The 27,478-nt window shown below is 47.6% G+C and overlaps 2 protein-coding genes across 2 annotated transcripts in view; both read left to right on the top strand.

The window, feature by feature from the left end:
• LOC119431684 (uncharacterized) overlaps nucleotides 1-14,502 on the top strand; it is a 36,891-nt gene extending 22,389 nt beyond the window's left edge. Inside the window, exons 3-5 of the mRNA XM_049657562.1 lie at nucleotides 2,750-2,898; nucleotides 6,465-6,573; nucleotides 13,288-14,502. Coding sequence (XP_049513519.1) covers nucleotides 2,750-2,898; nucleotides 6,465-6,573; nucleotides 13,288-13,528 — 499 coding nt within the window. The 3' untranslated portion in view covers nucleotides 13,529-14,502. The remainder of the gene's footprint in view (nucleotides 1-2,749; nucleotides 2,899-6,464; nucleotides 6,574-13,287) is intronic.
• Nucleotides 14,503-15,148: 646 nt separating this feature from the next.
• Nucleotides 15,149-27,478, top strand: part of LOC119431683 (uncharacterized) — a 58,556-nt gene continuing 46,226 nt past the window's right edge. The window contains exon 1 of the mRNA XM_049657559.1: nucleotides 15,149-15,239. Within this exon, the coding sequence (XP_049513516.1) occupies nucleotides 15,236-15,239 (4 nt within the window). The 5' untranslated portion in view covers nucleotides 15,149-15,235. The remainder of the gene's footprint in view (nucleotides 15,240-27,478) is intronic.

Below are 27,478 nucleotides of genomic sequence, written 5' to 3'. Positions count from 1 at the left end.
CTCGATCGTCTGCGCTTTCCTCGTGTCGGCGTTGTCGAACGTCCCCGTCTGGGGGCGCTTGCCACGCTGGAATCGCGTGATCTGCACACCAGCTGTTGCAGCTGGCTTTGCAGCTGCGGTTTCTCCGCGTTTCGGCGTCGGCGCCTCCTGCGCCGCGCGACGTAAATGACCTGGTATCGTTGCTTGCACTTGCCGTCCGCCATCGGGTGTTGGCCTCCGCAGAGGACGCATTTGGCCGAGCACTGGTGGTCTTCGGCCGGGTCGTTGACTCCGCTGCCACGGCATGTCTTCTTGTCAGGATTTGGGCAGACGTCGACTCTGTGGCCTAAGTCACCGCACCCGTGGCACACGTCGTTCTGCCGCCTGTATAGCGTGCAGCGTATTAGGCTTACGCCACACATGACATAACTCGGCACTTTCATGCCGTCGAAGAGTACTACCACCATCGAGGTGTTTTTGATCCGCTTGTCTTCCAAGGCCTTGGGATTTATTTGACTCACAATGATGGCCTGAAGCTGGGCATCGTTGATTTCTTGGTCCACTCCTCTGATGACCCCCTTGCACGTGTTGTCCGGCGCCGCAACGTATGCGGCCACTTTGAATGCGCCTTCTCTGATGTGAAGCTTGTGAATTCCGGCGTATGCGATCGCGTTCTTCTCGTCCGGCGTGGACAAAAGATTGTTCTGGGCGGCGGCCGGGCAAACGATGTTTTTCTCGGTCTCGTTCGGCGTGAGCGAGGCCGCCATTGTTAGCGCTTGCGCTAGGCGAAATTGACCACTTTTTTCCCGTCGAGGCCGTCTCTCGGCCTCACTAGGATGCGGATGTGGTCCCTCGGTAGCTCAGGGAGCCTCGACGCGGCGACGAGGCGCTTGACCGCGCTCTGCGGGCCGGCCGTGCGGCGGCCACCCTTCGGCTCTGCTCGTTCCTCGTTGCCTCGGTGCGGAACGGTCGGTCCCGGTTTGGCCTTCTTGTTTCTGCCCAAGGCCGTCTTTCAGCCCGGCCGCTACGCTTGTTGTCGGGAGATGTCCTCTCCCTCCACGACTGTCTCCATAGCGGCCATGCTGCCGCGCACACGTGCGAGCGAGGCCTCGGCCTGATCGCTCCTCGCCGCCCAAGATAGGCCTAGTCGGCTGAGACGCGGCGTGGTCCTAACTAAAAGTCTCGAAAATTAAAAAAAAATTTACTGACCGGCAAAAATCGGACATCGGCGTGTTCCTTACAAGAAACTGCGTCAAATAGTGCACATTTCACTGCTAGGAATCACAAAAATCAGTCCGAAAACATGTACAGAAGCGGGAGCTGAAAATCTCAATTCATGTTCTGAGCGGTTGTCTGTCCCTTTAAGCATCTATTGATAGACATGCAGACAAGCATCTTAGTGTTGGTTTAAGAGAGGTAAGAGAAGCTCATAACAAAAGTAATATTTATCTGAAATGTCAGGATGACAGTCTCTGTAGGAAATGGCTGCCCATAATGTATGAAATACTTTCGCTAGCAACGATGGAGAAAGCGAAGTTTAAAAGTGCATGCTTGCAAATACATTCCACCGAAACGCATTACTCCGGTAGGTTTGACTACGTTAAATCTGTCTAGAATAACCTAAGCCTCTAAAACCACTTACCTGTATATTTTTAAAGTTTTTTTGGCAGGTTTCGTTCCTGCAGATCTCTTCGATCACTTGTCACGTTAATTCATATATTTAGTAAAAAGTAAGGCTCCATAGCTCTGCTGCATAAAACAACGCACCGCTACATACGCACACAGGTAATACCGCTGTGCATGCTGATTAGTCCTTTAAATCAATCCTCTGCAAACTGTATTTAACTCTCTTTTACTTCATAATGTATATTTAGTCCTATTGAGTTATTTGACTGGCAGCAAAGTTAATCTATTAGATGCGAAGCAGCTTATGGCGGGGGCTTTGTCCGTCCCTCCGGCGGCGTCCCACACCCTCACAGCGCATGCGCTTCCCCTCCCCATCTCTCTCTCCTCTCCTGCGCTTCCCCCCTTTCTCTCCTCTAGGAATCCTCTACTGTACGGAGCGGCGCCCGCGTGCCACACCCCCAGAGCGCTAGTGCGTCCCCTCCCCCTCTCTCTCCTCTCCTACGCTCCCCCCTTTCTCTCCTCTAGGAATCCGGAGCGGCGCGCCCGACTAGTGGTGCGACAGCTGCATACTCCGCTGGGGTCGCCCCGGTAGTTTCGCAGTATGAACATGACGGAGCGCGCGCGCCTCGTTCTCCTGTGCAGCGCCGCGATGAGCGCTTGGGCCGCTGCCGCGAAACCATCTCCCGCTGAAGCTAACCATCTCGCCGCTGCTTCGCATCCACACATGGTTCCCTTTAGCGGGAGATGGAGTAATTGTTTTCAACTGGCGGGTCTTTCTACTTCCCGATTTCTCTCTCTATATAAATTTGCTAATTCAATTATGTTACTTTTTCTGCCTGCGTTATGATATAGAACAATGTTAGGACAATATGCGTTCGCAATTAAATGACTTTCCATCTTGACGCTATGAAAGCATGTTAAAATTTCATGTGTCTCGTGTATCACGCCGTTTCCTGGATCAGGTAATGCCGTGCAAATCACAGCAACCTTCACACTAAAAGGCAAAAAGATTCATAGCGTTATTAAGAGCTCAAAGAATAACGTTCAGTGATATCACGAATGTACATTCTAATGCGTTTTATTATTCCTATTGTGTCTAGTGACAGTGTGTTCACCGTAATCTACACGATGTTTGCTTCTTCAGCTCTGAAAACTCGGGAGAGTTTCCCGGAGACCCCACCTGCAAGGACTACTACGCTGGCTGCAGTGACTCTGATAAGCATCAATTCGCAACCACGGAAAGAGGCTATGTTGCTCTCCAAGAAAGTGCGACTCTCGCAGACTCCTGCCAGCGTGAGAGCTTTACTTACATCGCTGCACGCTTCATACTGCACTCGATCGTGGTTTTGGACGACGACGAATGTTATTTCTCGGCTGGTCGTGTATAAGCAGCAGTAACGTAAAGTACAGTCGTCCAAAGAACACTACTACGGATATAAACTTTAAGTTCTGAGTTATTTGTCGACAATTTGTGGTATTACAGCTTTTTTTCGAGAATTTGGCGTCGCGTAAGCTTTTGTGACCGACTGAACATCGAAGTTAACGGCAGCGCCAGTGCATGGTGGAAGTAAACTTTCCAGATCTAGTGCCCGTTGATAGTAATACTTAACCAGACTTAGCGCTCATATATGTCGTACAGGAAAAAATACTCAGGCAGTTGGGAATAACACGTTTCAAGAAGCATGCTGTGTTATACGATGAAGAGGCAGTTTCATGGTAGTCCTGCATCATTTTGCAGGTCGTATTGCTCATCGCCGCTTCCTCCTATCTCAACTTTGACAATTTTCACCACCTTCCTTGTGAGGCAACTGCTAAAATATTTTTACTCCCTACTTCTTAAGTCGGTTTCCTTCTCACGTATTGTGCATCCCTTAACAAGAGTTACTTTTGTACGCTTAGTCCACGGAATCTTCAGAGCTTGGTCTCCAGATAAAATGAACAAGAAATTTGCTCCCCTTCTCCATCTGATGCGAAAGCAGGCGTAACCCGGCGACAGCGAAATCAGAAAAATCGAAAGTGCCTACTATATTTTAGCAAGTATATCAGTATAGCGACATGATATTGCGATCACCGTGAATGGTTAAGCGTAGAAAAGCTACACAGCTGCATGGAAGTCAAGTATATTGCCTCTTTCGCACCGAAGTGTTCATTTTGCAACTACACATGGACGGGCTTATGCAAGAGCTGTTCGACAGTGCTAGCCCATGTAAGCTGTAAAGGGAAGAATACTCAGGCAGATGGGAATGAGGTGTTTCAAGACGAAACGTGCCTTGTTATTGAGATACAAAGCAGCTCCATGGTAGCTCTGCATCAATTTACTGCCCCTGTTCGTCCTGGCAACTTCCTACTATCTCGACTTTGACAATTTTCACCATCTTCTTGTGGAGTAAGCTGCTAAAATATTTCTTGCATTTGATTTATGCCGTTTCTTCAGTAGCTAGCATGGGTGTTCACGAACTCGAAAGCCGGTGCCTAATGTATCCTGTGCACACATTTTATGTTCAATTCGGCATTTTACGTTTCTTGTTGTTCCAACTAAGGAATTCGGCAGCGTGGCAGCATTTTTAACTACAAAATAGAAAGTCGGCAGTCGTACAAGGCACGCATTAACGCATGACTAGGTCTTTTGTCCAAAAAAAAAAAAAACATGGAACGTTGGCCTCTAACAATGAAGAAGCAGTTAAGGGGCAACAACCATTTCGACAACAATTGCATGCTTCAAATATACCCGCTTCTACGCTGGACACACATTATTGCCATATCCGTGAAAATGTACTGGGGTATTGCTTGCTGCAAGGCGTAGCGCATTGCGCAGCGCACTCTATGCAGACTTTCTTCATAGGGCTTCAGGTTCATGATCATCTGTAAACTATCCAGCACTTCCTCCAGAAGAACTTGAGTTTGGCCTAGTTGGTGTTTGCCCATGTCGTCGTTCCTTGTTTTTCCTTCTCTGTCTTCGTCCTTCATTAGCGGTCAACGTGACATGTCGAGCACATCCTGTTTCCGCAGTGTGCTTGTATTTCTGTGTCATCGTGCTTTTTCTTTATCTCAGAGATCTGCCGACCAATATATTTCATATCAACCATATCTGCACCCGAATATGTTCTTTAGCTCCCTCCGTGGTGGTTTACTCACCACTAAGTTTTTTTTATTCTCCCAAAAGCGTTTGCATTGCCAAATGAAGAAGAAGCCGTCGGTATTTCCAAGCGATTTCACCTCCATGTTTTGTTTTATTGCATTAATAAACTTAGTTGCTGGAAGAACATTTTTTTATTGGTACCATGCAGGTACTCATTTGTTTCTATGTTTATTTACTTGTCAACGTTCCTTTTGTTTTCCCTCCCATATAGACTGAACATCAGCGTTTAACTAAATGAAAAGCATATAGGTTGTTCAATAAAGACTGATACTGATGCTCTTAAATTTTTATTTCTAAAAATCGTCTATTCGCACATTTGTTCCTTTCTATATGCTCCCCAGTCAGGGAAATACATATGAGGGAAGCCATCTCTTGACACCTACTATATAAATTCCCTCCAATGTCTTAACTGCTCCTTGTTACCTGTCTTGCTTCATGTCCATTCAGTGTTCCTTTTTTATCATTCCACGAAGCGTCGCAATGATCCCCTTGCCCACCCTACAGTGCAGGCGCGGCAATCTCCGACTTTTTTTATGTATCTCAAGGTAAGAAAAGAACTAGGCGCATGTAAGACACTGCATGCCATATTTATGTAAGTGTCAGAAGATGGCTTCGCTCACGTTATCTGCCTTGGGTAAAAACGGTAGGACGGGTTAATTTCGCTTATCTGGGACCGTATTGAAAGTTACAAGAGAGTTGTGAATAATTTTCAGAAATAGCGATTTCGGAACATCTCTCTCAGCCTTTATTGAATTACCCTTCTATGTCGGCTTCCGAATGTCATACACCATTCTTTAGATAAACATTTCTTATAATAGTGCCCATCTATTCTGGTAGGCTTAACCAAGTAATTACGAGCGACTTACCCCTGTCCTTGCAAAAACATGTGTACAATCATTGCATTCAAGAAGCACTACCATATGGGGCAGAAACTTCGAGGTTAGCAAAGAAGCTTGAGAAGTTAAGGACTGTGGAACTAGCGATGGAACGAAAAATTATAGGAGATAACGTTAAGAAACAGGAAGAAAGTGGTGTGGATTACAAAGCAAAGGAGTGTAGCCGATATTCCAGTTGATATTAAGCGGAAGAAATGGAGCTGGGCCGTGAGAGAGAGAAATAATTCCTTTCAAGGAAGGCAGGAAGGTTACCCTGAGGAAGCGTGCTCTATCCTGCTACTCTGCACAAGGGAAGGGGGAACGGCGCGTAAAGTCTGGATGAGGGTTGGTGATGACGTAGAAGAGAGATGCACATCGATGAAGGCAAGTTTAGCATTCTCATGGATGTCAATAAAGACCGAAAATTTCATTAAATTTAATCCGCCTTGCAGGTATTGGCTGGTGTCGCTAATACTATTGGAAGTTCACAGAAAGATCTACGAAGAAGCTTGTGCGTGGGATTCTGCTGCATGAGCAGCACAGGCACTAAGAAATGTTTTTACAGCTGGGCAGGCTATACAATGTGTAGGCGAGATAACCGGTGGTATGGGTGTCAATATACAGGAAGCGTACGCAGAAAAGGGAGAAAACTAGGTGGTGTGATCAAACTAGAAAATTTGCAGCTACAATATGGTGTCAGCTGGCATAAAGCAAGGGTAAATGGGCATCTGTGGGAAAGGCCTTCGTCCTGCAGTGAACATGAACAAGACGTTGAAGATAATAATGATGTGTTCTGGATGTTGTTCCTTCATTACCCTGCTTCATATTCACCACTACTCACTCAGCTATCGAGTCCCTGCGAGGATGCCTCGACCTGGACGTTATGCGCAAGTGCGACGCACGTCGACCACTTCAAATTGGAGCATTTGATGAACGAGTAACATCGCGGCGAAGGTAAGCTTTACCTCACTAAAAGCTGGCAAAAACTTGCCATGCACAACATGCCGCTTGCGAGCGCGCACGGAGCTCTATTTACTAGATACATCGCGGATAACACGCTAGTGGTCGAAAATTTCTCGTGATGCTCGGTGAAAGAAATAATGGCACTATCAATTGAGCTAAAGAAAGGTGTTCAACATTCACCCGCCATGGTTCTGGGTGGTGCTGCCTAAAGCCCGGCCCACATTCAGCGTTTTCACCGGCGTTTCCTGCCGTTGCGTCTCTCGGCGTCGTTGCATCAACAGCGCCGGAGAGGTCACCCAGCCACATGAGACGCACGCAAACAGCGCCAGTCCAGCGTCCCACAATGTGACCAGACAGATTTAACCAGAAGCAGTGTGCAATGTCATTCAAGTGAACTATGAGTAATGTTCCCGATTAAGGTTTTTAAGCCCTGTTTATAGTTCTGCGGCACACACACACACACACGCACACACATTCACGGCAGCGCGCTCGATGGTACGAGCGGCTGCTTTCTCAGACGGCGCCGCCTCGCCGACGAGACACTGGCACCACATGGTGGCACGCACGCGAAATGGTTGCTGCGGAAGTCGCTTGCAAAAGTTGCCAGCAGCGCGGCCGCAGACATGCGCTGATTGGTCGGCGCCAAGTCGGCGCTCATCGATCCGCTTCCGGCGGCGGCGCCGGCGCCGAGATTTCTGGTGTGCCTTGAGTACGACGTTTCGGCTTGGCGCCTCCCTCAGCGTCGACGCTGAGCGGCGCCGGGTCACGAAACGCCAGGAAACGCCGGGAAAACGCCGAATGTGGTCGGGCCTTTACACTCCCAGGGCTCCAAAGCGACAGCAGGTAAAGAAGCCGAAACCACCACGCCGGGAAGCAGTGGCGGACATGTCAGTGATGGTCACGAAGGGGCTACTACTGACTTGTCGGCCAAGGAAGACAGCAAAGCGAAGGGCGAAGATGAGACAGGGGGGAGGGCATCGCGGCCCTAGGTTCAACTTTTGGGGGCGAGGAGGAAAAGCGTCAAGTTGTCTTGGTTGGGGATTCAAACATGCCAAAAGTAGAACCACTGACAAAAGAGGGGGTCGGTGCGGGCGAGCGAGTCCTGATAAGCCCGCTTTCGGGAAAACAGATTAGGGAAGTGATAGCGAAAGCCGAGAAACACATGTGGGACACAATGGAACAAATGCACCTACTGGTGATGATGGGTGGAATGGTTGATGTACTTCAAGGACGAGGGGCAGGGTTTGCGAAGAAAATACCCAAAGGGTTACCGCCCTGCGGAATGTTTCAAAGGAAGCGCAAATCGCAGCGTCCATGGTGCTGGAGGTTAAGAGGCAGGGGTATGCAATTGAAAGGGCAGTGCTTGCAGCAAATAGAGAAACATGTTAAGCTAAGACAATGAATTTTACGGTTATTGACAGCAAGCGAGAAGTGCAGTGGAAAAGAGAAGCTCGAAAGAAGCAAGGGCGAGACGAGTAGACAGGACTGGCGCTTACTTCCAACTGAGGTTTATTGAAGAAACATATGATCTATAGGTACAGCACAAGACCAGCTCAGGATATCATATTGAGGAAAAATCCACAAAACATAAAAGGTATCATGACCCCCCGCCCCCCCCGTCAGAAAAAAAAAACACATCACAGCCATACACCACGGCAGAACCATGTGGCCATGTATACCAAAGGTGATTAGAGACAATAGGTGTTATCGCACTGCACTAGACTTGCCTCTAAAAAAACGTGAAGGTGGGTTAAGTCCATGCGCAGACCCACCAACTAATAAATATCCAGAAAAAGAAGACTTTGGAAGAACTTAAAAAAGAAGGTAAATACTGCGCCAGAAACCATGACCCGGAATGGCTAAATAACCGAACAAAACACAAGAAAAAATATAAACCAAGCGGCGACACTTGACTACACAAAATACGAAAGCTGAACACTATAAAAATACAATACACGCTACAATAAAAACAATAACACTACTTCAAGAACGATGCGCTGCGTCATTAAACAGGGACATACAGGAGAGATGAGCAAAAAAAATGACATTGCTTATACAGCGAGTTGCAGTGCCAATGAATTAGGACACTACTCATATACCTCTAGGAAGGAGGCGTCTTTGTCGTTCAGTGAGAAAGCTGGCGTGCTAACGCGCATGTCACCTGACTTCAGAATGTGAAATGCTTCAAGAATTTCCCTTTCTGTTCCCGCGTGACCACTTTAGAAATGTGGTGGGCACACATTGCGGTATGCGCCCGCACCTTTTGTAATGTATGACTAGCTGCCCTACCGAGTTGTTCTTAATCAATAGCGGGTGGACTCTCGCCCTATCATTGAAGCATCTTCCAGTCCGCCCTACATAAACTACATCACAACACCGTGGAACCCTGCACGAGGTCGCGGGTTCGAATCCCGGCCACGGCGGCCGCATTTCGATGGGGGCGAAATGCGAAAACACCCGTGTACTTAGATTTAGGTGCACGTTAAAGAACCCCAGGTGGTCAAAATTTCCGGAGTCCCCCACTACGGCGTGCCTCATAATCAGAACTGGTTTTGGCACGTAAAACCCCATAATTTAATTTAATTTTTTTAACCGTGGAACCCTATAAACGATATTGATGACCCATTCAGTGAAACGAGCGGCATGCCTCTTATAACGCTGCGTAGGGTTCATTTTAGAGGTTAAGTATCATATTTCTGAAAGCTTACATGAGGTTGAGAACGCGACATTTACGTTATACATAAAAACCACTTACTTCAAATTGTGGGATATGCAGTTGATATAAGGAATGGCTATCGTTGGCTGTCGTTCACGTGTCGTAGAGCTATTCTTTTCCCCGAATGCTTCAGCTTCTGCAGAAAGCCCATTTTGTTCCCTGAATTCTTCAGCTTCTGCAGAAAGGCCTCGCAGCCACTGCAAACGAGTAAAACAGCGTACTTGGCGGCTTTAAGGCGCTCAATTTGGATATCGAAACCCCCTTGTATCTCATGAGGGGAAGAGTTGCCTTGCGCCGCGTTCACGCAGGTCACGGCGATTGCACTATTTACGAACTTGTAATGTGCGCAATGAAACGGCAACATGCTTTCTTTTTTTGTTCTTGGATTATCATCCGACATATGTGGTCGGGGATATAATAGCAGCACTTGTTTCGGTTACATCCGTTATTAGCAAAACGACCCTGTGCGTTGACCGAACTGAAAGACGCTTCACGTATAAATTCTGAACAAATCCGCAACACCGATGCCCACGGTCAACCGCTCCTGTGGTATCTTTCTTCGCATAAGCTACCGACACCAGTCATGCCCCCAACAAATTGCTCGCAGAACCAGCATCCCCGATCGGTCCGCTGGGACCGGCTTAGTAACAGCTGCCAATTCTCCCATTAGGTTGACCTCTTCATAGGGTGCCTAAACTTGAACGACGCCGCAAATAACGTGCAAAACTGTCTGAGACTAAGGATGATGAGCGTGACAACCGCCAATGAAGCCAACATCTGCAGACGCTGTTACCATATGTTATCTTGTAAGGCCTCTGCGCCTGCTATGGTTAGTCTGCAAGCATCGTCAGCAGGTCTAATTACCATTATCGGCAACCTTGCCTATAAACTCTATTCACAAAACTTTTTTATGTTTCCATCGTGTCTTTGAAGCTAAATCTCCTAATGCAGAGGAAATATGCCTTAAACAGAGCCGTTGAAACGTTTGCTGCTGATAGATGTTGAAAGAAGGTGCTGCTATGTCGAAGTTGGTTCTCATCTTCTGAAGAAAAGGTTTCATGAAGAGCCACCCCTGGTTGTCACTCAAGACCCCGCTTAGCATGCTTTGGGTGCCTGCTTATTGTGTCTGCTTAATGCACTATGTTGCACTATGTCTTAAGGGTGATGCTTCCCTTACCACCGTGCCTTACCCGTACGCGGGGAGCCAAGCGGTACTGCGAGCGCCACTTCCTCAACGATCAGTTCGGAACACTGTGCAGCGTCCGCGATAGCCTCTGCTCGCAAAGAGACGGCGAACAGAGACGGAGCGTCTCAAACGACAGTGTCAGCGCCTTCGACCAGAGATGCAGCATCTCACCGACAGCCTCTCAAAACGCCAGTGGTCACAAGAAAAAAATGCGAGAACCCTCCCCTGTTGGTACTGGTGGTACTGATACTACCGGCACTACCGCGAATAGCTTTCTTTGGCTCTTTCGGCTGTTTTCGTGCTAATTCGGTGGCACGGCGGTTGGTAAGACTTGAGGGATGGAAGGCGAGTAAACCGACCAGGAAAAGGGCGTGCGTTTTGAGCGGCGATGGGGCAAAGTGGAGGGGGGGGGGGTTTGTTGTTATTGGTGAGCTCGAGCAGCAGGGATGGGCAACGCCTCCTAGACAGCGAAAGGCTGGTGCATTTCGATCTGTGACGCCATGCTGCCTTCTCCGACTGCCATAGAATCTAACGGAGACGCTCCCGAGTAAACCGCGGGGATTTTGACGTCACTGCCTTCGTCACGCTGGGCTTAGCAATAGAAGTTTTGGTCCAAATAGCATGATGTCGTAAAGCGGAGTGCAGAGGCCTGCTATCTAGGAGGCGCTGGGATGGGCGGCAAGGAAGGTAGGGGGGGGGGGGGGGGGGGGGGGGGTTGTCGCTCGTTCGTTCAGGCTATTCGCTTACACGCTTATTGTCGAAGGTTTCTGGATATTTTTTCACTATGTAAGGCTGCACATTCTAAGGGATCGGTCCAGGCATTATGTTAGACAGCCTCACGAAATCGCGGCTCATTGCCACAGATTGGTAAACGCATTAGCAAACAAGCGCGCTAACTTCAGCTCATTTGACTGAAAGAACCACTTATGTATAAGAACCGAAATAGAAATATGTGAACGTTACGCCGCTCCGTGTCATCACAGTGAGCAATTTCATACTTAAGCCGTTGTTGTTGAAGCAAAATTGGTTTACGTTAGCACTCGTGTTTGTTAGCTTATCTGTACGTGTAAAGTTTGCACGGCTTGTAACCATGAGATTGTCCCAACTAGTCTGAGCACATAGCTTGTCAGCGAGTGGATGCGGGCGTTTGGTCAGAGACACAGTGAAATTCGAAGTTCCTTCGTGCGTGAGCTGCACGTGTGAAAAAATGCCACAGTTTCACCCGAAAGGCGAAGCAGCAGTTGCGATAGCAAATTAGTAGAGAGCCATAGGGAGGAAAAATACTTGTTTTATCAGCTGTATAAACTTGGACATGCAGCCGCACCAGCAACGCGCAGAACTGTTGTTGACGCCGTCGGCGTTTTACCCGCGGTCGCACCGAACGTGCACGGCGTTGGTGACGGTTGCCCGTTCCTCTGGGGGCGGCTCGGAGGTTTTCGACGAGATTTAAGTATTTAAGTAGATTTTAAGTATTTTTTGTGTATGTCCAGGTATTCTTCTATTTTTGTCATCGCTTTGTTGCGCAGCACAAGTTCTCAAATACTGTGAAGTTGCCGTCGGTTGCTTTCTTATACAATGTAGTCCACATTTAATGGTGATAACCTAATTTGTCCTCACTAGACGCCGGAATTATGACTTCACGGTGAACTGGTGCTGAAACCCGAAGGCGGCGTGCCACATGGTTGCGTCTTTTCTTGCTCACCAAGCCTCTAAGAGTAGCACTTTTTTTTGCTTTTTTATATTGCAGGAGTTCGTTATAGTAATGCAGCTCAGCCTACTTTCTCTTTGCCTATTGTCCTTTAGGGCCACATGATGAACCCTGACGTCATGGCATACCACGCTGCCATAAGCAAAGACAAGCAATGCTATTCCTTCTCAGCGCTTCTCGCCATCACATCCGCTCCACAACCTATCTTGACTCTAGAACGCACTCTTTCTCGCAATGAACAGAAGGAAAACACGCAATACAGCGCGTTTGGACCCGAGTAATAAATGCTGGCATCATCATTGTGAATTCATTTGCACTGACGCGACGTGAGAGGGCAGTGTAAGAAGACGAATGGAGAATCACTAACTTGACGTTACATAAGCAGCAACACTCATTGCCACTTAACTGGGCATTCGCTCAATCAATACTGCAGATAGCTTTCTGTTGGAAGACCTGCCCTCTTTTTAGCGTGTTCGTCTACGAAGACCAACGCCTTCATTCAAACTATGCCTCGAAAAAAAAAAAACCAATCCCCCTTCAGGTCAGGCAGAGCTGAGCCCGGGTCGTCAAAACTGCAGGACAACTCAATAAAGCTATTACCATCCATCTCCCTTCTCTTTGCTATATCATGACAAAATTAGCCGTGTTCTCATATAATAGTTATACAACTTAAATTGTAACTTCAATTGTGTAACAGTTCATTTGAAGGCCGTACTCGACATACTCCATTTATTTCAGGGAAAGATATCGATAAGTAGTTGGCATATCTCAACGTGCGCTCAGTGTGACAGCATTGACAGTCTGCAGTACTAGCCGAGCCTTCCCGAATCATAGAACTGTTGTGCGTAGTGAGAATGCTTTCCCGCAAGCTGTTCGGAGTTCTTATAGGACATCTTGTTGCTGCTTGACACGAAAAGGAAATAAAACACAGACAAAATAAAGGCACTCCAGTCTCTCTTCAGCAGTATAATCAGATCTAAGCCATTGAAAATATTGCAGGCATTGTTTGCACAAGTCAATCCGCAAGTTTTGGGAAACGTATTCAAAAATGCACTCCTGATTTTTCCCTATCTTTATTTTCTCTTTTATTTTCAGAGCGGCTATACAGCTCAGGAGCTGCCTGCAAAAGGCCGTGAAGAAATGTGATTCCACAAAGTACGGGACCGCCATGGAGAACCTGAAGCGCATAGCCAACAGTATCGTGGACTTAAACTCTCCTGTGACGCGACGAGCGGGTGCCGGCAACGGAGCATCCGCCTTTGGCGCAACTACTGCGGTCGTCGGCGTTGCTCTGTTCATCTGCTTCCATCTGCTTCCATCTGCCGACGTTTACTGATAGTTTAATTAGGTGGACGTGTGTTGCACCATCGTTCGTCGTGAATAGAGAATCACACTACCATCTGAGAATACAGTACCGCCGAAGACAGGACAGCGTGCGGCCGTTTTGTCCAATGACTCTTTTAACCCTGCCAGGTTCTAAATTTGTTTTTGAAGTAGCATAGATATATTCTGTACAGCTGCACAACAAAAAAAAAATGAGGGAATGGCAAATTAAATTTTCAACGGAGGTTTCTATGATACGCAAGTACAGCATGCTGCGAGACGATATTGGAACTTAAATTATGATATTTTAATCGCAAGTGCTTGAAGAATCCGCGTAAAAATTTTATTATTGTTGAAATGCCACCTCTCAGAAAATTTATAGCCCCTTGTGTGGCTGGCTGCAAAGACGCAACGCACACGCTATACCTCATTTCATTCCCGTGATGTTCACAGAGCACGCATAATAGGAAAGAAAAGGATGCGGATCGACGCACCATAACCTGTTTCGAGCTCCACGCTACTGTGGCAGTAAGGACGCAGCTTTATTGGCCATCCCTTAAAACCGCTCTATTGATCAATAAATGAAAAAAAAACGACCGAAAGTGTTTTCTGAAGCACTCGTGAGTCCTGAGCCATCCAGACAAAGCTCCAGGATGCAGATGACTATGTTTCATTGGTGATGGAGACAGCACGAGAATACGGTATGTATTGCAATGAAAATCTTGAGTGAATGACAAAATGATTACAGCTATTCAAGTCAGCGTTCCCGATTTCTTTCATAAATTTTTATTTGGAAAGTGGGATTAGCGTCCAATTGTTCATGTCTCTCGATTTCTGAACAATATTATGGCGGGTTCACTGCGGCGCATTGCCCACATAGTCATGCACAGCAACATGTCCTAAAGTAGACTCCATTAGTGCATTTGTTTACATCTGCAATTATACGAATCTTCGAAGACAAAAATATGGCGTTTTAGATGTCACTATATCAGCAGATCTGAATGTAAACCTGTCGCGGTTGTGATCCAATGCTTATGCCAGTGTAAACAATCTTTGTAATGAATGTGCAGTGATTCAGGCTTCCTATTTTTACGAAGTTTATTGCTCCCACCACCATCTAACGGACGTATCGGCATATTTTCGCAGTGATTTATTGTTAGATAGAAAAAAGATTGAGTTACCAAAATAATGGCGTTGCTTAGTGTTGAGTTTTTGTCTTGAACTGCCCTGTGAATTCACGCAGCTGGTCACTGGCATCGACTTATAATTGCAACTAGCTGTACAATACAATAAGCAATTAGGCGTCAGTAATGTTTTTACCTCCCACGGGATAATATCCAAATTTTCTCCTTCTGGTAACACCACGTTGGCCGAGCGGCGACGGATAAGAACAAATATCTACTAAGATAAGGGCTTCAAAAAGTCGCATCCCACGCCAGGCAGGCGCCCTTATCGCCCTTATATGCTCTCCTCGTTCTGGGTGTCTGAGTAGGCATTTGTTGAATGGGCCTTTGTTTATATGATAACTCATTACACTGAAAACCACGTGCTTTGAGCAGATTCTCTCATGCATGTGCCCACTTCTTGCCGGCACTGAAAATTGATATGTGGAGCTGGTATGTCCTCATGTTTTTCTTTTCTCAATTACATTTCTGCATTTCTTAACATGTCTTCGATGTCGAACAAGGCCATTTAAATTTTTCTCTTGGCATTCCTCAAGATGGGTAAGTACTACTCTTGCTTCATTTATCAGCACGAAATGAAAGAGCTAAGGCACATTCGACTTTCCGCATTTTCCGGAACTGTTTCTTTGCCAGTTCTTGATGCTCAAGGATATCATAAACGACATAATCCGAACACTCTTGTATTTTTACTTTCGCCTACAGAAGAACAGCCTACACGAACTGAAATTAGGTCCTTTTCAGAGTGGCTATACAGGTCAGGAGCTGCCTGCACAGAAGCCATGAAGAAATGTGATTCCACAAAATAAGGGACCGCCATGGAGCACTTGAAGCGCATAATAGCAATGCTCGCTTTAATGTCAGGTAATCTGCAAACATGTTTTCACTAAACACCTTTATTCTGGCGCATCGAGCTCTGTCTTCAGTAAGCATAGAATTCATCACGCACAGGAAAATTTTCCTACTTCAATATGCTGAATAAAAAAATACGCCTTTACAACTTTCCTCTTTCTGATCAAAATTTTACAATGTAACATGCCCAGCTGACATTGCTCAAATATATCATTAAGACCACTTAGGCTTACATTAAGGGTGATCAAATAACTCGAGAGCTATAATTGCTTCACCACAAAAACAAACTCTCGTGAACTGTAAAGTATTTTATGTAAACATTGGTCCGCCGCGGTAGCTCGGTTGCTATGGCGTTGCGCTGCTGAGCTCAGGGTCGCGGGTTCATTCACGGCTGCAGAAGCGGTATTTCGATACGGGTGGAATGAAGAAACGTTTGTGGTGCTGCTCATTGCCTGCACGTTCAGAACCCCAGGTGGCGAATATTGATTCCCCGCCCCCTACATAACGGCGTTCCTTATAATCAGAGCGTCCTTTTGGCGCGTAAGAGCCCCGATTTTTTAAAATCCAAGTTCTTGGGAAACGTGCGTTTGTTTCAGTTTCTAAGGTTATGATTGATATCAGTCGTGATATAGGCCCCAAGGATCATAACTTCAGAGGCATGTGCGCCATATTGTTCCGGTTAATATAGAATGCAATCACAAAGCACGGGTATTAACTAAAGCGGTATGTCCTGCCTGTACACAGCGCGACGGAAAAATCCCAAGAATCATTCACAAGTCAATATTTTCAATAAAGCACGCGTGGTACATTATGGGTGTGGAGCTCAGAGAGTATTCTAGACAGCCCGCATCATGATGGGCAAATATAGAAAATACGAACTAATGAAGAACACATAAACAAAAATGAAAAAGTTATCGCTGTTTGTAAGTAACACATATGCATCACAATATAGCATATTTTGTAACAAGCGCGAATAGGGAATGCAAATTTCAGATACACATATACACACATAGCTCAAACAATATACAAACGCGCACACACAAACACAGAATGAAGAATGGCCTCGCTAGCGCACTCCTTATATCACGGAGACAAATCAAAGCGATGATAAGCGTTGTAAACAATTTTCGCTAAAGTTACGGCTGATGGGCAATAGCGTTTGTCAGGCTGGCCCACAAGTAGAACCGCTGAACTGTATTGGTATCGTGGCGCCTCTTTCTTCAAGTTCTATGTACATAATAGCCGATAACATTACATGAAAGTTTTATATGCTTGCTCACATGCGGCATTACATTGTATATTGGTGAAGTGGGAAGCTTAATGAGCCACTCATCATCATGATTGCTCATGCATAGTCACTGGAATTTCTCTTGTTTTTATAGTTTTTCAAGCTTATTTTTTCAGGCGCACACCCTATAATAAACAACCGCCTTCCTCCGGAAAGAAAAGTGACATAAGCTGTGTATTTAGCCCTTACAGAGCGGTCTGTTGCGAGATGTTAGAATACACAGGCTGTACCGCCTGGACCGGATCGTAAAGTAAATAGATGGAAGGCCGCATGGAGGAGAAAGACTTGGGCATTTTACGCCATATGGTGGCATTATATATCTGCGTAATTTTAAATAAAACGCGATAAATTGGTATGTCTCTCTGCAATTGAAATACGGAAATATCTGTGAAATTGGCGATGCAGCCAATTACTCTGGCAAATGAAAACGTGAATCAGCATCTGACCCAGTGAGCAAACCTGCCATGTATAGCTGAATGACTGTGGCATTTTGTTGCCAAGCATGAGGCCGAGGGCTCAATTCATTCTTATAGGTTCATCTTTAAGTGCGGAGAACTTTAGTGGCCGGGGTGTCATCCCTCGTCGGTGGGCGTCACGCACAACACGAAGTTTACGTAAGGCATAAAATTCGCATGAAATTCGCCTAAAATTAATAAATATAAACCAAATAAGTACGAAATAACATAAAATAAGGAAAACATCATGAAATAAACCGTTCATTAAGCCAAATAACGAATGCTCGACCGAAAACGCCAAACAAGATACCGAAAAAAAGTCAAGAGAAGGCGCCACAGCGTCACAAGTGGAAAGATTCCGCGAGGGCGCGCTGAAAGAGAGCCGTTCCCGCGCTCCGGGACGCTCTTTCCAGTCATGGACACCGAGCAGGAAGTAAGCTTGAAGCGAGAGCGGGCGCTCGGCAGTAAAATACAGCTGATCAAGTGGTGGGTGCCCGATAAACTGAAGTTGCTCGCCAGCGCTGGCAAGCTATTCTCAACATCGTGAAAATAACAGCTAAGCACAAGATAAACACAGGGTAAAACAAGATAAACACAAGGAAAACACAAAGGAAACACCGACGAATCACTGATCTGCATTCCCCCATCTTTCACGTTGAGTGGAACTGCATTACCGTCGATTTTCCTATTGCATTAGCGCCGAGGTTTTTTCTATGCGGTGATATCACACAGAAAAACACTATTGTTCCGGGTGTACGTTAACGAAAAACGCCGGTGGTGGGAAATAATCCAGAGTTCTCCACAGCTCCGTCCCATAAACCCACTGTGCAAATTTGGTACGACGAGCCCCATAAATTAAATTTTCAGCAGTCAAACATCACAGTAATCCGTTAGGAGTCGATCGCGTCACATAATCAATTTTCGTCAGGCACTGTTCACACGAGATGCCAAGTATTAAGAAGTTGGGCACTGCGTCCTGCGGTACGCGTGGTGTGAACGATGCACATTGCGTGTTATTGGAATTCAAGTCACAGCTAATGCATTTGGAATCAACAATGGTTTTGTTGAGCTGGATGTTTCACGATTAATCGTAGCGTGCAACCTAACTTTACGAAGACCCTGTGCGCTGACCGAACTGAAAGACGCTTCACGTCAGAATTCTGAAGGAATACGCCACACCGATGCCTACGGTCAGCAGATCCTATGGTATGTCTCTTCGCATGAGCTACCGACGCCAGTCATAAGCCCAACTAATTGCTTGCAGAACCAGTATCCACAATCGGTCCGCTGGGCACAGACTGCTTAGTAACACAGCTGCCAATTCACTCAATACGTTAACCACTACATAGACGGCCGAAACTTCCACGACGCAGCAAATAACGTGAAAAACTGTCTGAGGGTGGGGGGAGTTTGCACATGTACACCGCCAATGAAGCCAACATCTCCAGGCGCTGTTACCATATATTATCTTGTAAGGCCTCTGCGCCTGCTATGGTTAGTCTGCAAGCATCGTCAGCAGGTCTAATTATCATTACAGGCAACCTTGGCTATAAGATCTATTCACAAAACTCTTTTATGCTTCCGTCATGTCTTTTAACCTAACGTCTCTTAATGCAGAGTGAACATGGCTTAAACAGTGTCATTGAATCGTTTACCGCTGATACATGTTAAAAGAAGGTGCTGCTATGTCGAGGTTGGTGCTCAATTTCTGAAGAAAAAAAAATGTCGCAGCTTCACCTGAAAGGCGAAGCATCGATTGGGATAGCAAATTAGTTGAGAGCTATACGGAGTAAGGATAGTAGTTTTATCAGCTGCATAAACATGGACATGCAGCAGCACCAGCAACGCACCGAACTGCTGTCGACGCCCTCGCCGTTTTGCCCGCGTTCGCACCGAACGCGCCTGTTGCCGGTGCCACTGGGGCCGGCTCGGAGGTTTTCGACGAGATCAGAATGGGACACTCGTCGAGCAGCGTCGGAAATCTTGCTCACCTTCTCGCCTCGCAACGTTTTATATAAATAAGCATTTGGTGCCGCTGCTAAACGTACCCTCCCCTACCTCTCTCCCGTCCCCCCACGGCCTTTCGCGCGAAGGAAGAAGTCGCGTTTGGTCTCTATATATGGTGATTGTAAAGCAGGAAACAGACGCTTAATTCTGTAACCCTTCAGGGACCCGGCGCAGAACACGCGTTTGCTATCCGACATGCTTTCTCTCCCCGTGCAAGCGCGCCTCCCTCGCGCCCTTTCACTCGCACAAACAGCGTCCGGAGCGCGGCGATGATTTAATCGCTGTTGATGTCATACGGAACCTCACAGCAACGGCGACGACGACGCCGACTGCAGAAATCCGCTTGGATTGTCCACATAATTGCTTTCGCAATAAAAAAAACTGTCAGCCCTTCCACTGGACTGGGGTAGAGGTGGAAGACCAGCGAAGCTGTACTGTGGTGGGGATTATCTATTCTAAATATGACTATTAAGATGCGATGGTGTAATTGGTTATTTAAACTATTAAAGAATGAGAACTATATATGATCCGGTGGTTTTCACTTATTTAGTGACCACAGGGACCATGGCCTTACGGTCGCTACGGTACACCGCCATAGGGTGTGCGGCAAAAGTTGGCACGTTCATCAGAAACACGTCACCATAGAGTTTCACACTATAACACTTAGAGAGAAATGTGGCGCTGCTGCGCTGTGGTATGCAAGGGAATGCCGGTATATTGTGGATTCGGATTGGCATTGTTTTTGGAGAGCCCGAACGCCTTGAAGACGCGCTTGGCTAGCACCGTTCCGTCTGCCACAATGATTCATTTCCTGCTAAAACAGCACGTAAAAAACTGCTTTAGCTTTTTTTTACACAAAAGCATGTTGTGTTTAATTTTGAGGACTTGCTATTGGATGCACAATTATAATGTTACGGGGTGTGTAGAAGACGTTTATTGCAGAGAGCCGTAGGGCAAGTGGGTGCCGGTACTACACGTCGTCCTTCTCTTCCTCGCTGCTCTCCTAATATTGTTGTTGTTGCTGATGCTGCCGCTCCACTACCCTGGACGCACTGTAACAATATGAAACGTAAAAAGTATCAGCTGGCCGCTAAAGTTAGTGGTCAGACGACAAGAATCTCGCTCGCTTTGGAACTACTTGTCGTCTGTTCTGTCTTTTCTTTGCTTGATGCTGCATTGTGGGTGAGTAAACTTTATTGAGAGATGTAATATGGGTGAATTAAAGCCTTTATTGTAGATTTTATTGTAAGAACGCGTTATTTGTGTAGCCATATCCACCTTTTTGACGAAGCCTCGTACAACATCAGCCAAGACAAGCCCCGCAGACACATATGCCGTCATTCCCATGAGGGCACGGCAGCCCTTTAAGAAACTCGCATAGATGGTGGCGCCAGTTTACCCTCTAGGTGTTATAGTGAGAAAATCTATGCACGTTACTAATGCCGCGCGCGTTCAGTGCGAACGCGGGCAAAACGCCACCGCCGTCGACAATAGTTGTACGCGTTGTTTGTGAGACCGCATACAACCGCTGTCAAAACGCTGCCTACCTGACGAAGTAGTAGTTGTAGTAGAGGTTGCCGAAAGGAGAAAAGATGCATGTTTCTCCAGCCTTTGGCGCTGAGCCGTGCTCCCTCAAGGGCTGCAGAAGATAGCGCCAACCTTTCCCTTTCCCTCAAGAACCACTTATCATCATCATCCTTTATATGGAGCACGGCTCACAATGACCGCCGTTATCAACACTGTTATGGGAGAGGCAGGCAAGAGCCCAGAGAGGCCGGCAGGGTTGCGCCCATGCACCGCAGTGGGAGAGCGGGATGATGATCATAAGTGGTTCTTGAGGGAAAGGGAAAGGTTGGCGCTATTTTCTGCAGCCCTTGAGGGAGCACGGCTCAGCGCCAAGGAGAGCGGGCACGCACGTGCACAGTCTAGGGTGCTTCGATGCCCTCCTCGCCCACCACTCCCCTTCTACTGGGAAGTCCCGTTTGCTAGCGCCTCTTCCTCTTCACAACCACAATCTCTCTATCTCGCCGTGCATTCACTCCCCGTGAAAGCGCGCGTCTCTCGCCCTCGCGCGCTTTCACTCGCACATGCGTCGCGTTTGCTCTCTGCCATGCATTCGCTCCCCGTGAAAGCGTGCGTCCCTTGCCCTCGAGCGCTTTCACTCGCACATACTGCATACGGCCAATGAGAGTTTTCTTCTAATGCCGGACGCGATGATCAAAAGGTGAGCCCTTGAGAGCTTCGCTGTAAAACGCTTAACCTTAACCTTGCACTCGGCCGCGCAACGCTTAAAACAGCGAAACTGGGTGATCATAGCCCAGCATTTTCCAGAAGTGCGCGCGAAATTTTCATCTTAATACTCATGATGATGATAATTTCTTTTCGCGCGTCTCGGACTTCGGCCGTCACTGCGCGTTGCATAGCGCAGCTTGCAACACCGACACGGCGTTCCAATGCCGATACCACAATCCTGGAGACGTTCTCCTTGAATTCGTTCTCTCTCTCGCTCTCATAGCGCGGAAAACCTCTTCACCCAACACCCCCTAGACTAGAGTAACTTAGGGGTGTTGCTTCACCTCGCAGAGGAGTGAGAGAGAGAGAGAGAGAGAGTAAACTTTAATGGGGAAAGGCAAAAAAAAGGAGGAAAATGTGGGTGGAGCCCCTAGTCCAGGGCCCCACTGGCTTGAGCGGCTCGCTGGGCTTGGTCCAGGAGAGCCAGCTGACTGTCCTGTTCCTCGTCCGCAAGCCATGCCTCCCACTGCCGTAGAAAGTGTGGACGAGCGTACGAACGCGCCAGCTGTGGACTAGGACGACGACACTCGAACGCAATCATATGGTTCGCATAAATGCATGTTCTGCATCTTCACCCGAAAGGCGAAGCAGCAATTGCGATAGCAAATTAGTAGATTAGGATACTAGTTTTATCAGCTGTATAAACGTGGACATGCAGCAGCACGAGCAACGCGCAGAACTGTTATTGGCGCAGTCGGAGTTTACGCGCGATTGCACCGAACGCGCGCGGGGTTAGTTACTGTTGCCCTTGCCTCTGGGGCGGCTCGGAGGTTTTCGACGAGATCAGAACGGGACACTCGTCGAGCAGCGTCGGAAGTCTTTACCACCTTCTCGCCTCGAAACCTTTTTATATAATTACGCATTCTTCGCCGCAGCTAAAAGTCGCCTCCCCTCCCTCCCCCCCCCCGTCCCCCCACGGCAGTTCGCGCGACGGAAGAAGTCGCGTTTGCTCTATGTATATGGTGATTGTAAAGCAGGAAAAAAAAGTTGTCGCAGTTTCACCTGAAAGGCGAAGCATCAATTGCGATAGCAAATTTGTAGAGAGGTACACGGAGTAGAGCACTGCACGGGCCGATTTTTGCGGCCCGGGCCCGGCCCGGGCCCGTTTTTACATTGGGTGGCCCGCCCGAGCCCGATCAAAACTTTTATAGCGAGACCCGGGCCCGGCCCGGGCCCGGAAATAATCTACGTTACCCGCCCGGCCCGGCCCGCCACCCCTTTACCTTAAGCCCGAGCCCGGCCCGAGCCCGACTTCAACCCGGCCCGAACGCGGCCCGAGACCGAAAAATACATGTTTTTCAGAGTTGAGAAGCCCGAGAATAACTCGCAGAAAGCCCGAGCCCGGCCCGGGCCCGCGTCAAAAAACCCGAGCCCGGCCCGGGCCCGGGTCAAAAAGCACACGCCGTGCCCGAGCCCGGCCCGAGCCCGTGAAAAAATTCCTCTACCCGGCCCGGCCCGGCCCACGGGCCGGGCCGGGCCCGGGCTTTCGGGTAAGCCCGAGCCCGTGCAGTGCTCTAACACGGAGTAATGATAGTAGCTTTATCAGGTGTATACCCTTGGACATGCAGCAGCACCGGCAACACGCTGAACTGTTGTCGACGCCGTCGGCGTTTTGCCCGCGTTCGCACAAAATGCGTACGGCGTTGGTGACTGTTGCTGGAGCCTCTGATATAAATAGGCACTTGATGCCGCAGCTAAACGTCGCCTCCCTTCCCTCTCCCTCCCTCCGCCCTCCCCGACACGGCCTTTCGCGCGTCGGAAGAAGGCGCGTTTGTTCTACATATATGGTGATTGTAAAGGAGGAAAGAGACGCCCACTTCTGCAGCCCTTAAGTACAGTGTACTAGAATAGGGGTCTTCTAGTACACTGTACCTTAAGGGAGCACAGCGCAGAACGCGCATTTTTTCTTCGCCGTGCGTTCACTCCCCGTGAAAGCGCGCGTCCCTCGCGTCCTTTCACTCGCACATACAGCGTTCGGCGCGCGGCGGCGATTTCATCTCCACTGACGTCATACGGAACCTCACGGCAACGGCGACTGCGACGGTCACGACGACGGCGACGCCGACGGCAGAAATCTGCTTTGGAGTGTCCATATAATTGCTATCGCAATAATACGCTTAATTCTGCAGCCCTTCAGGGAGCACGCGCAGAACGCGCGTTTTCTCTCTGCGGTGCATTCGCCCCCCGTAAAAGTGCGCGTCGCTCGCGCGCTTTCACTCGCACATAAGGCGCATTCACACCGGCCAAGCGGGAAAGCAGGCAGCGGCAGAAAGCAAGCGGATTTTCAACGCGGCGTGGCGGCGCGCGCGCGGAGTTGTTCAGACCGCCCTCCCGGCCTAGCTGCCCGCGCGCCCGCAACGCCGCCCGCGGAGCCTCGCACTTTCACAAACGCGTCGACAACTTGCGGCACATTCGATAAACCAGCCGTTCGCGCGCTTTCGCTGCTCTCGCTTGCTAACCACTTTTGGAGAATGATCAGCTCTGACGAAGAAGACGAAATAGTCGGCATTCTGATCGCTGCTTCTGTAGCAGCTTTTCAAGAAAAGCAGCGAAAAGCTCGAAGGAAGACAGCCCGCCAACGCCGCTGCTGGGTTCGCCCAGCCATGCAAGAACGAGAGAGAATGGGCCATGCCAATCAATGCGTTGCTACCCCACCTACGTTCGCGCGATGTGGAATACTACAGAGAGTGAGTCTCCGTTCTGCACTCATGGGATTTGTGGTAGTATGTTAGTTCCGGCACGTACGCTGGAGCGTTGTACGTTACGTAACACATGGGCTTTTTCTGCAGCTATTTGAGGATGCCCCCGTGCTCCTTCGACACGTCATTAGAACTCCTGAAGCCAAGGATACAGAAAAATGACACAAACTACCGAAAAGCGATTCCTCCAGAGCACTGGCTAGCGCTAGCTGTCAGGTAAGGCTTCAGCGCTATTAATTTAGTGCTTTTTGTTACTCTGTTTTCCTAGCAAGTGTCTTCTTACACGGCGAATGAGTGGGACCGTGCGAACACTAGCGTGTTTTTCAATTTGTCTTTTGGCTCAGGTTCTTGGCTGCAGGAGAGACGCTGCGCTCATCTTTCAATTTTCTATCTGGCCGCTCCACGGCTTGCGTGATTGTCGCCGAAGTATGCCAGGCCATTTGGGACATCCTCGGGCCGATTTACGTCGCACGGCCGTCAACTCCATGCGAATGGCTAAAGGTACCCTGTTCATTGTCGTCTACGCATGGTTAATGTTGGTGTAAATATTGCTGTACACTCAGTGTATTGTACAAGTAATTGTAACATTTCGTAATACATTTATTTATCATAGACATTTCATTTTTGTACCGCATCTCCAAAGCTCTTTCTATATTTCAATTTTTTGCCTTTTGCATCGCTGATCGCAGGTTGCAAGAGAGTTTGAGGACAAGTGGGACATGCCACATTGCCGGGGTGCGAAAGATGGAAAACACGTGAATGTCGAGTGTCCGGCAAACTCTGGAAGCAGAGGCTGAAACTACAAAAATGCGTACAGCAAGTCACTGCTCGCATTGAGCGACGCCAACTACAGGTACGTATAATCAATCGTGCCATCTCGCATATTAACAGTTAGACCAAGCAGTCTAGTTTATAGAAATGTTGTATTGTTTATTCTTGTCATGCTTTTCTTGGAAGCTTTAACTAACCACTATGACCACAATTTAAGTTTGGTGTTATTTTGACGATAAATGGTGTCCCCGAAATTTCTCACCAATAGAGTATACTTAATGCTTCCCTGCTATTTTTTTCACTGCAATATTCAAGTGGTGTTCACCGAGAATTGAAGCTATCTGAAATCATGCATTAAATAAAATCTGTGTACAAGTTATCTGATAGTTGTTAAACCGTTGCGGGGCAAATTTCTTCACCAAATGTGGGTCCACATTTCAAATCTTCGTAGTGACCTTTCTTGAAAAAAATTTACCTAATTTTTTATACAAACCATAGTGAGACGTATACATGTTTATCTTTCACCGGTGGCCGATTTACACCGGCTAACAAATGTTAAACGTTATCGCTCGGCGCAGGGCGCGCCTGTATCGGAAGGTTCTAGAACGTTATCGATGCTTCTTTCCGTTGCCTGTTTTCAGCGATGCTTATGTTATCTGATTGTATGACCGAAGAGAATTGTCTAGAACTTTCCGTAAGACACGCGGGCACCAGGGAATAGTCTGGAACATTTGATGACTCATGTATAAAAGCCGACGCGTTTCGCCGCTGATCAGATTTTCGACGATCGCCGGTTGTATTCGCCGCTATCGTTGTGCTTTGAGTGCAGCTTGCTTTTGTGGGCACAGGTTCGCCCAATAAAGAATCAGTTTCGTGATACACAGTTTTACGACTGTTTTGTACAGCGTCACTACTACGTGACAATATATTGGCATGTAGTGGCCCTTCACTACCTATGTAGGCACACTATAGCATAACCCATAGTCAAGAGTTCTCAAGTGAGATTGTGCATGCAGCCATGTTAAAAGGTTATTTGCTTTAATGCGAGACCTTTGCATCGGAAATAAGTGTAAGCAACCTTAACACACTGCACTAAACTGTGACTTGCATTCTTGATAAACAGGGATCCTGAAAAATTTTCGCCAATACATAGCATTTCTGTACAATGCCATTGAAGTGTTAGAATAAAAGTACAGTTAATTGTACCGCTGAAATCTTATATCTCGAGGAGTGCTCTATTGTAAGACACCTTTTTGCCAGCAGGTCTTCACCCTCTTCTCTCAGGAAGCTCATCTATGGCAACAGTGCAACCGTGCAGTGCAGACAGCAGCGCAACCACACAATTTTAGCAGTTGCAGCACAAAAGAATATTTAATTACAGGTTAAGCAGGGCTCGCAGAGTTGTAGAAAATGCCTTTGGCATACTGACACAGAGATGGCGGATCCTTCGCCGGCCTTTCAAGGCAAAGGAAGATAACATCAGGAGGATAGTGTCTGCATGCGTAGTGCTCCACAACTTCCTTTTGAAGGAATCAGCCGAATAAAAGGCCATGTACTGTCCTCCGGGTACCACCGACACTGAGCACTGGCAAGGCAACCTGAATGATTGGAGCTGGAGGGCTGATGGCACAGACGGTGGCGCTCTGGTCACCTTGCACGGTGCAGGTTGCCACGCGGCCAGCTAATGTTCGCATAGCTATGAAAGTGCTGTTTGTACGCACACACTTAAGTTGCAGTACACATGTTTAAAGCAAACTTTGCGTAGGATGCCACAATGGCATGTTGGTCTGTCTGTCTGTCTGTCTGTCTGTCTGTCTGTCTGTCTGTCTGTCTGTCTGTCTGTCTGTCTGTCTGTCTGTCTGTCTGTCTGTCTGTCTGTCTGTCTGTCAGTATTGCATATATGTTTGCGCTGACACACACACATACACATGTACTAGCTCTGGTACTCGCTTACTTTGCATGTTGACCGTCAGTATAGTGCATTGAAGCACACCTCTGTTCCATGTAATTAAACAGTATATCACAACTTAAAACTAGTACATGCAGTGTTGCCTCGTAGGTATCTGTGGCATTGTAGGTATACGTGTAGTGCATAAACACTACACGTAATGTTGTAGCGTCCCCATTCTTGTGCCACTATACGTACGTGCTACTGTCGCACATTCGGTAAAAACCCTGATGTGTTTTCATGTCCCACACTTTACCCCGCTTACTCCTCTCCTCACAACTCTTCCCTCGAGATCTCTGGTCTGATGTCTCACATTATGCATTCGCTTCATCTCCTGTTCGCATTTTGACCTAGGTTGAGGAGTGCACGCGCACTGCATGTTACGGTGCTGCTCACACATAAAATGTGGTAATAATTATGTCTGAAGAACCGCTGTGGTCAATAAACATTTCATGAGGTTACAGATCACA

This window comes from Dermacentor silvarum, chromosome 10 (assembly GCF_013339745.2).
Source record: "Dermacentor silvarum isolate Dsil-2018 chromosome 10, BIME_Dsil_1.4, whole genome shotgun sequence".
Classification (NCBI taxonomy): Eukaryota; Metazoa; Arthropoda; class Arachnida; order Ixodida; family Ixodidae; genus Dermacentor; species Dermacentor silvarum.
Note: the sequence above shows the minus strand (reverse complement) of the source record. Positions and strands in the feature narration are given on the sequence as shown.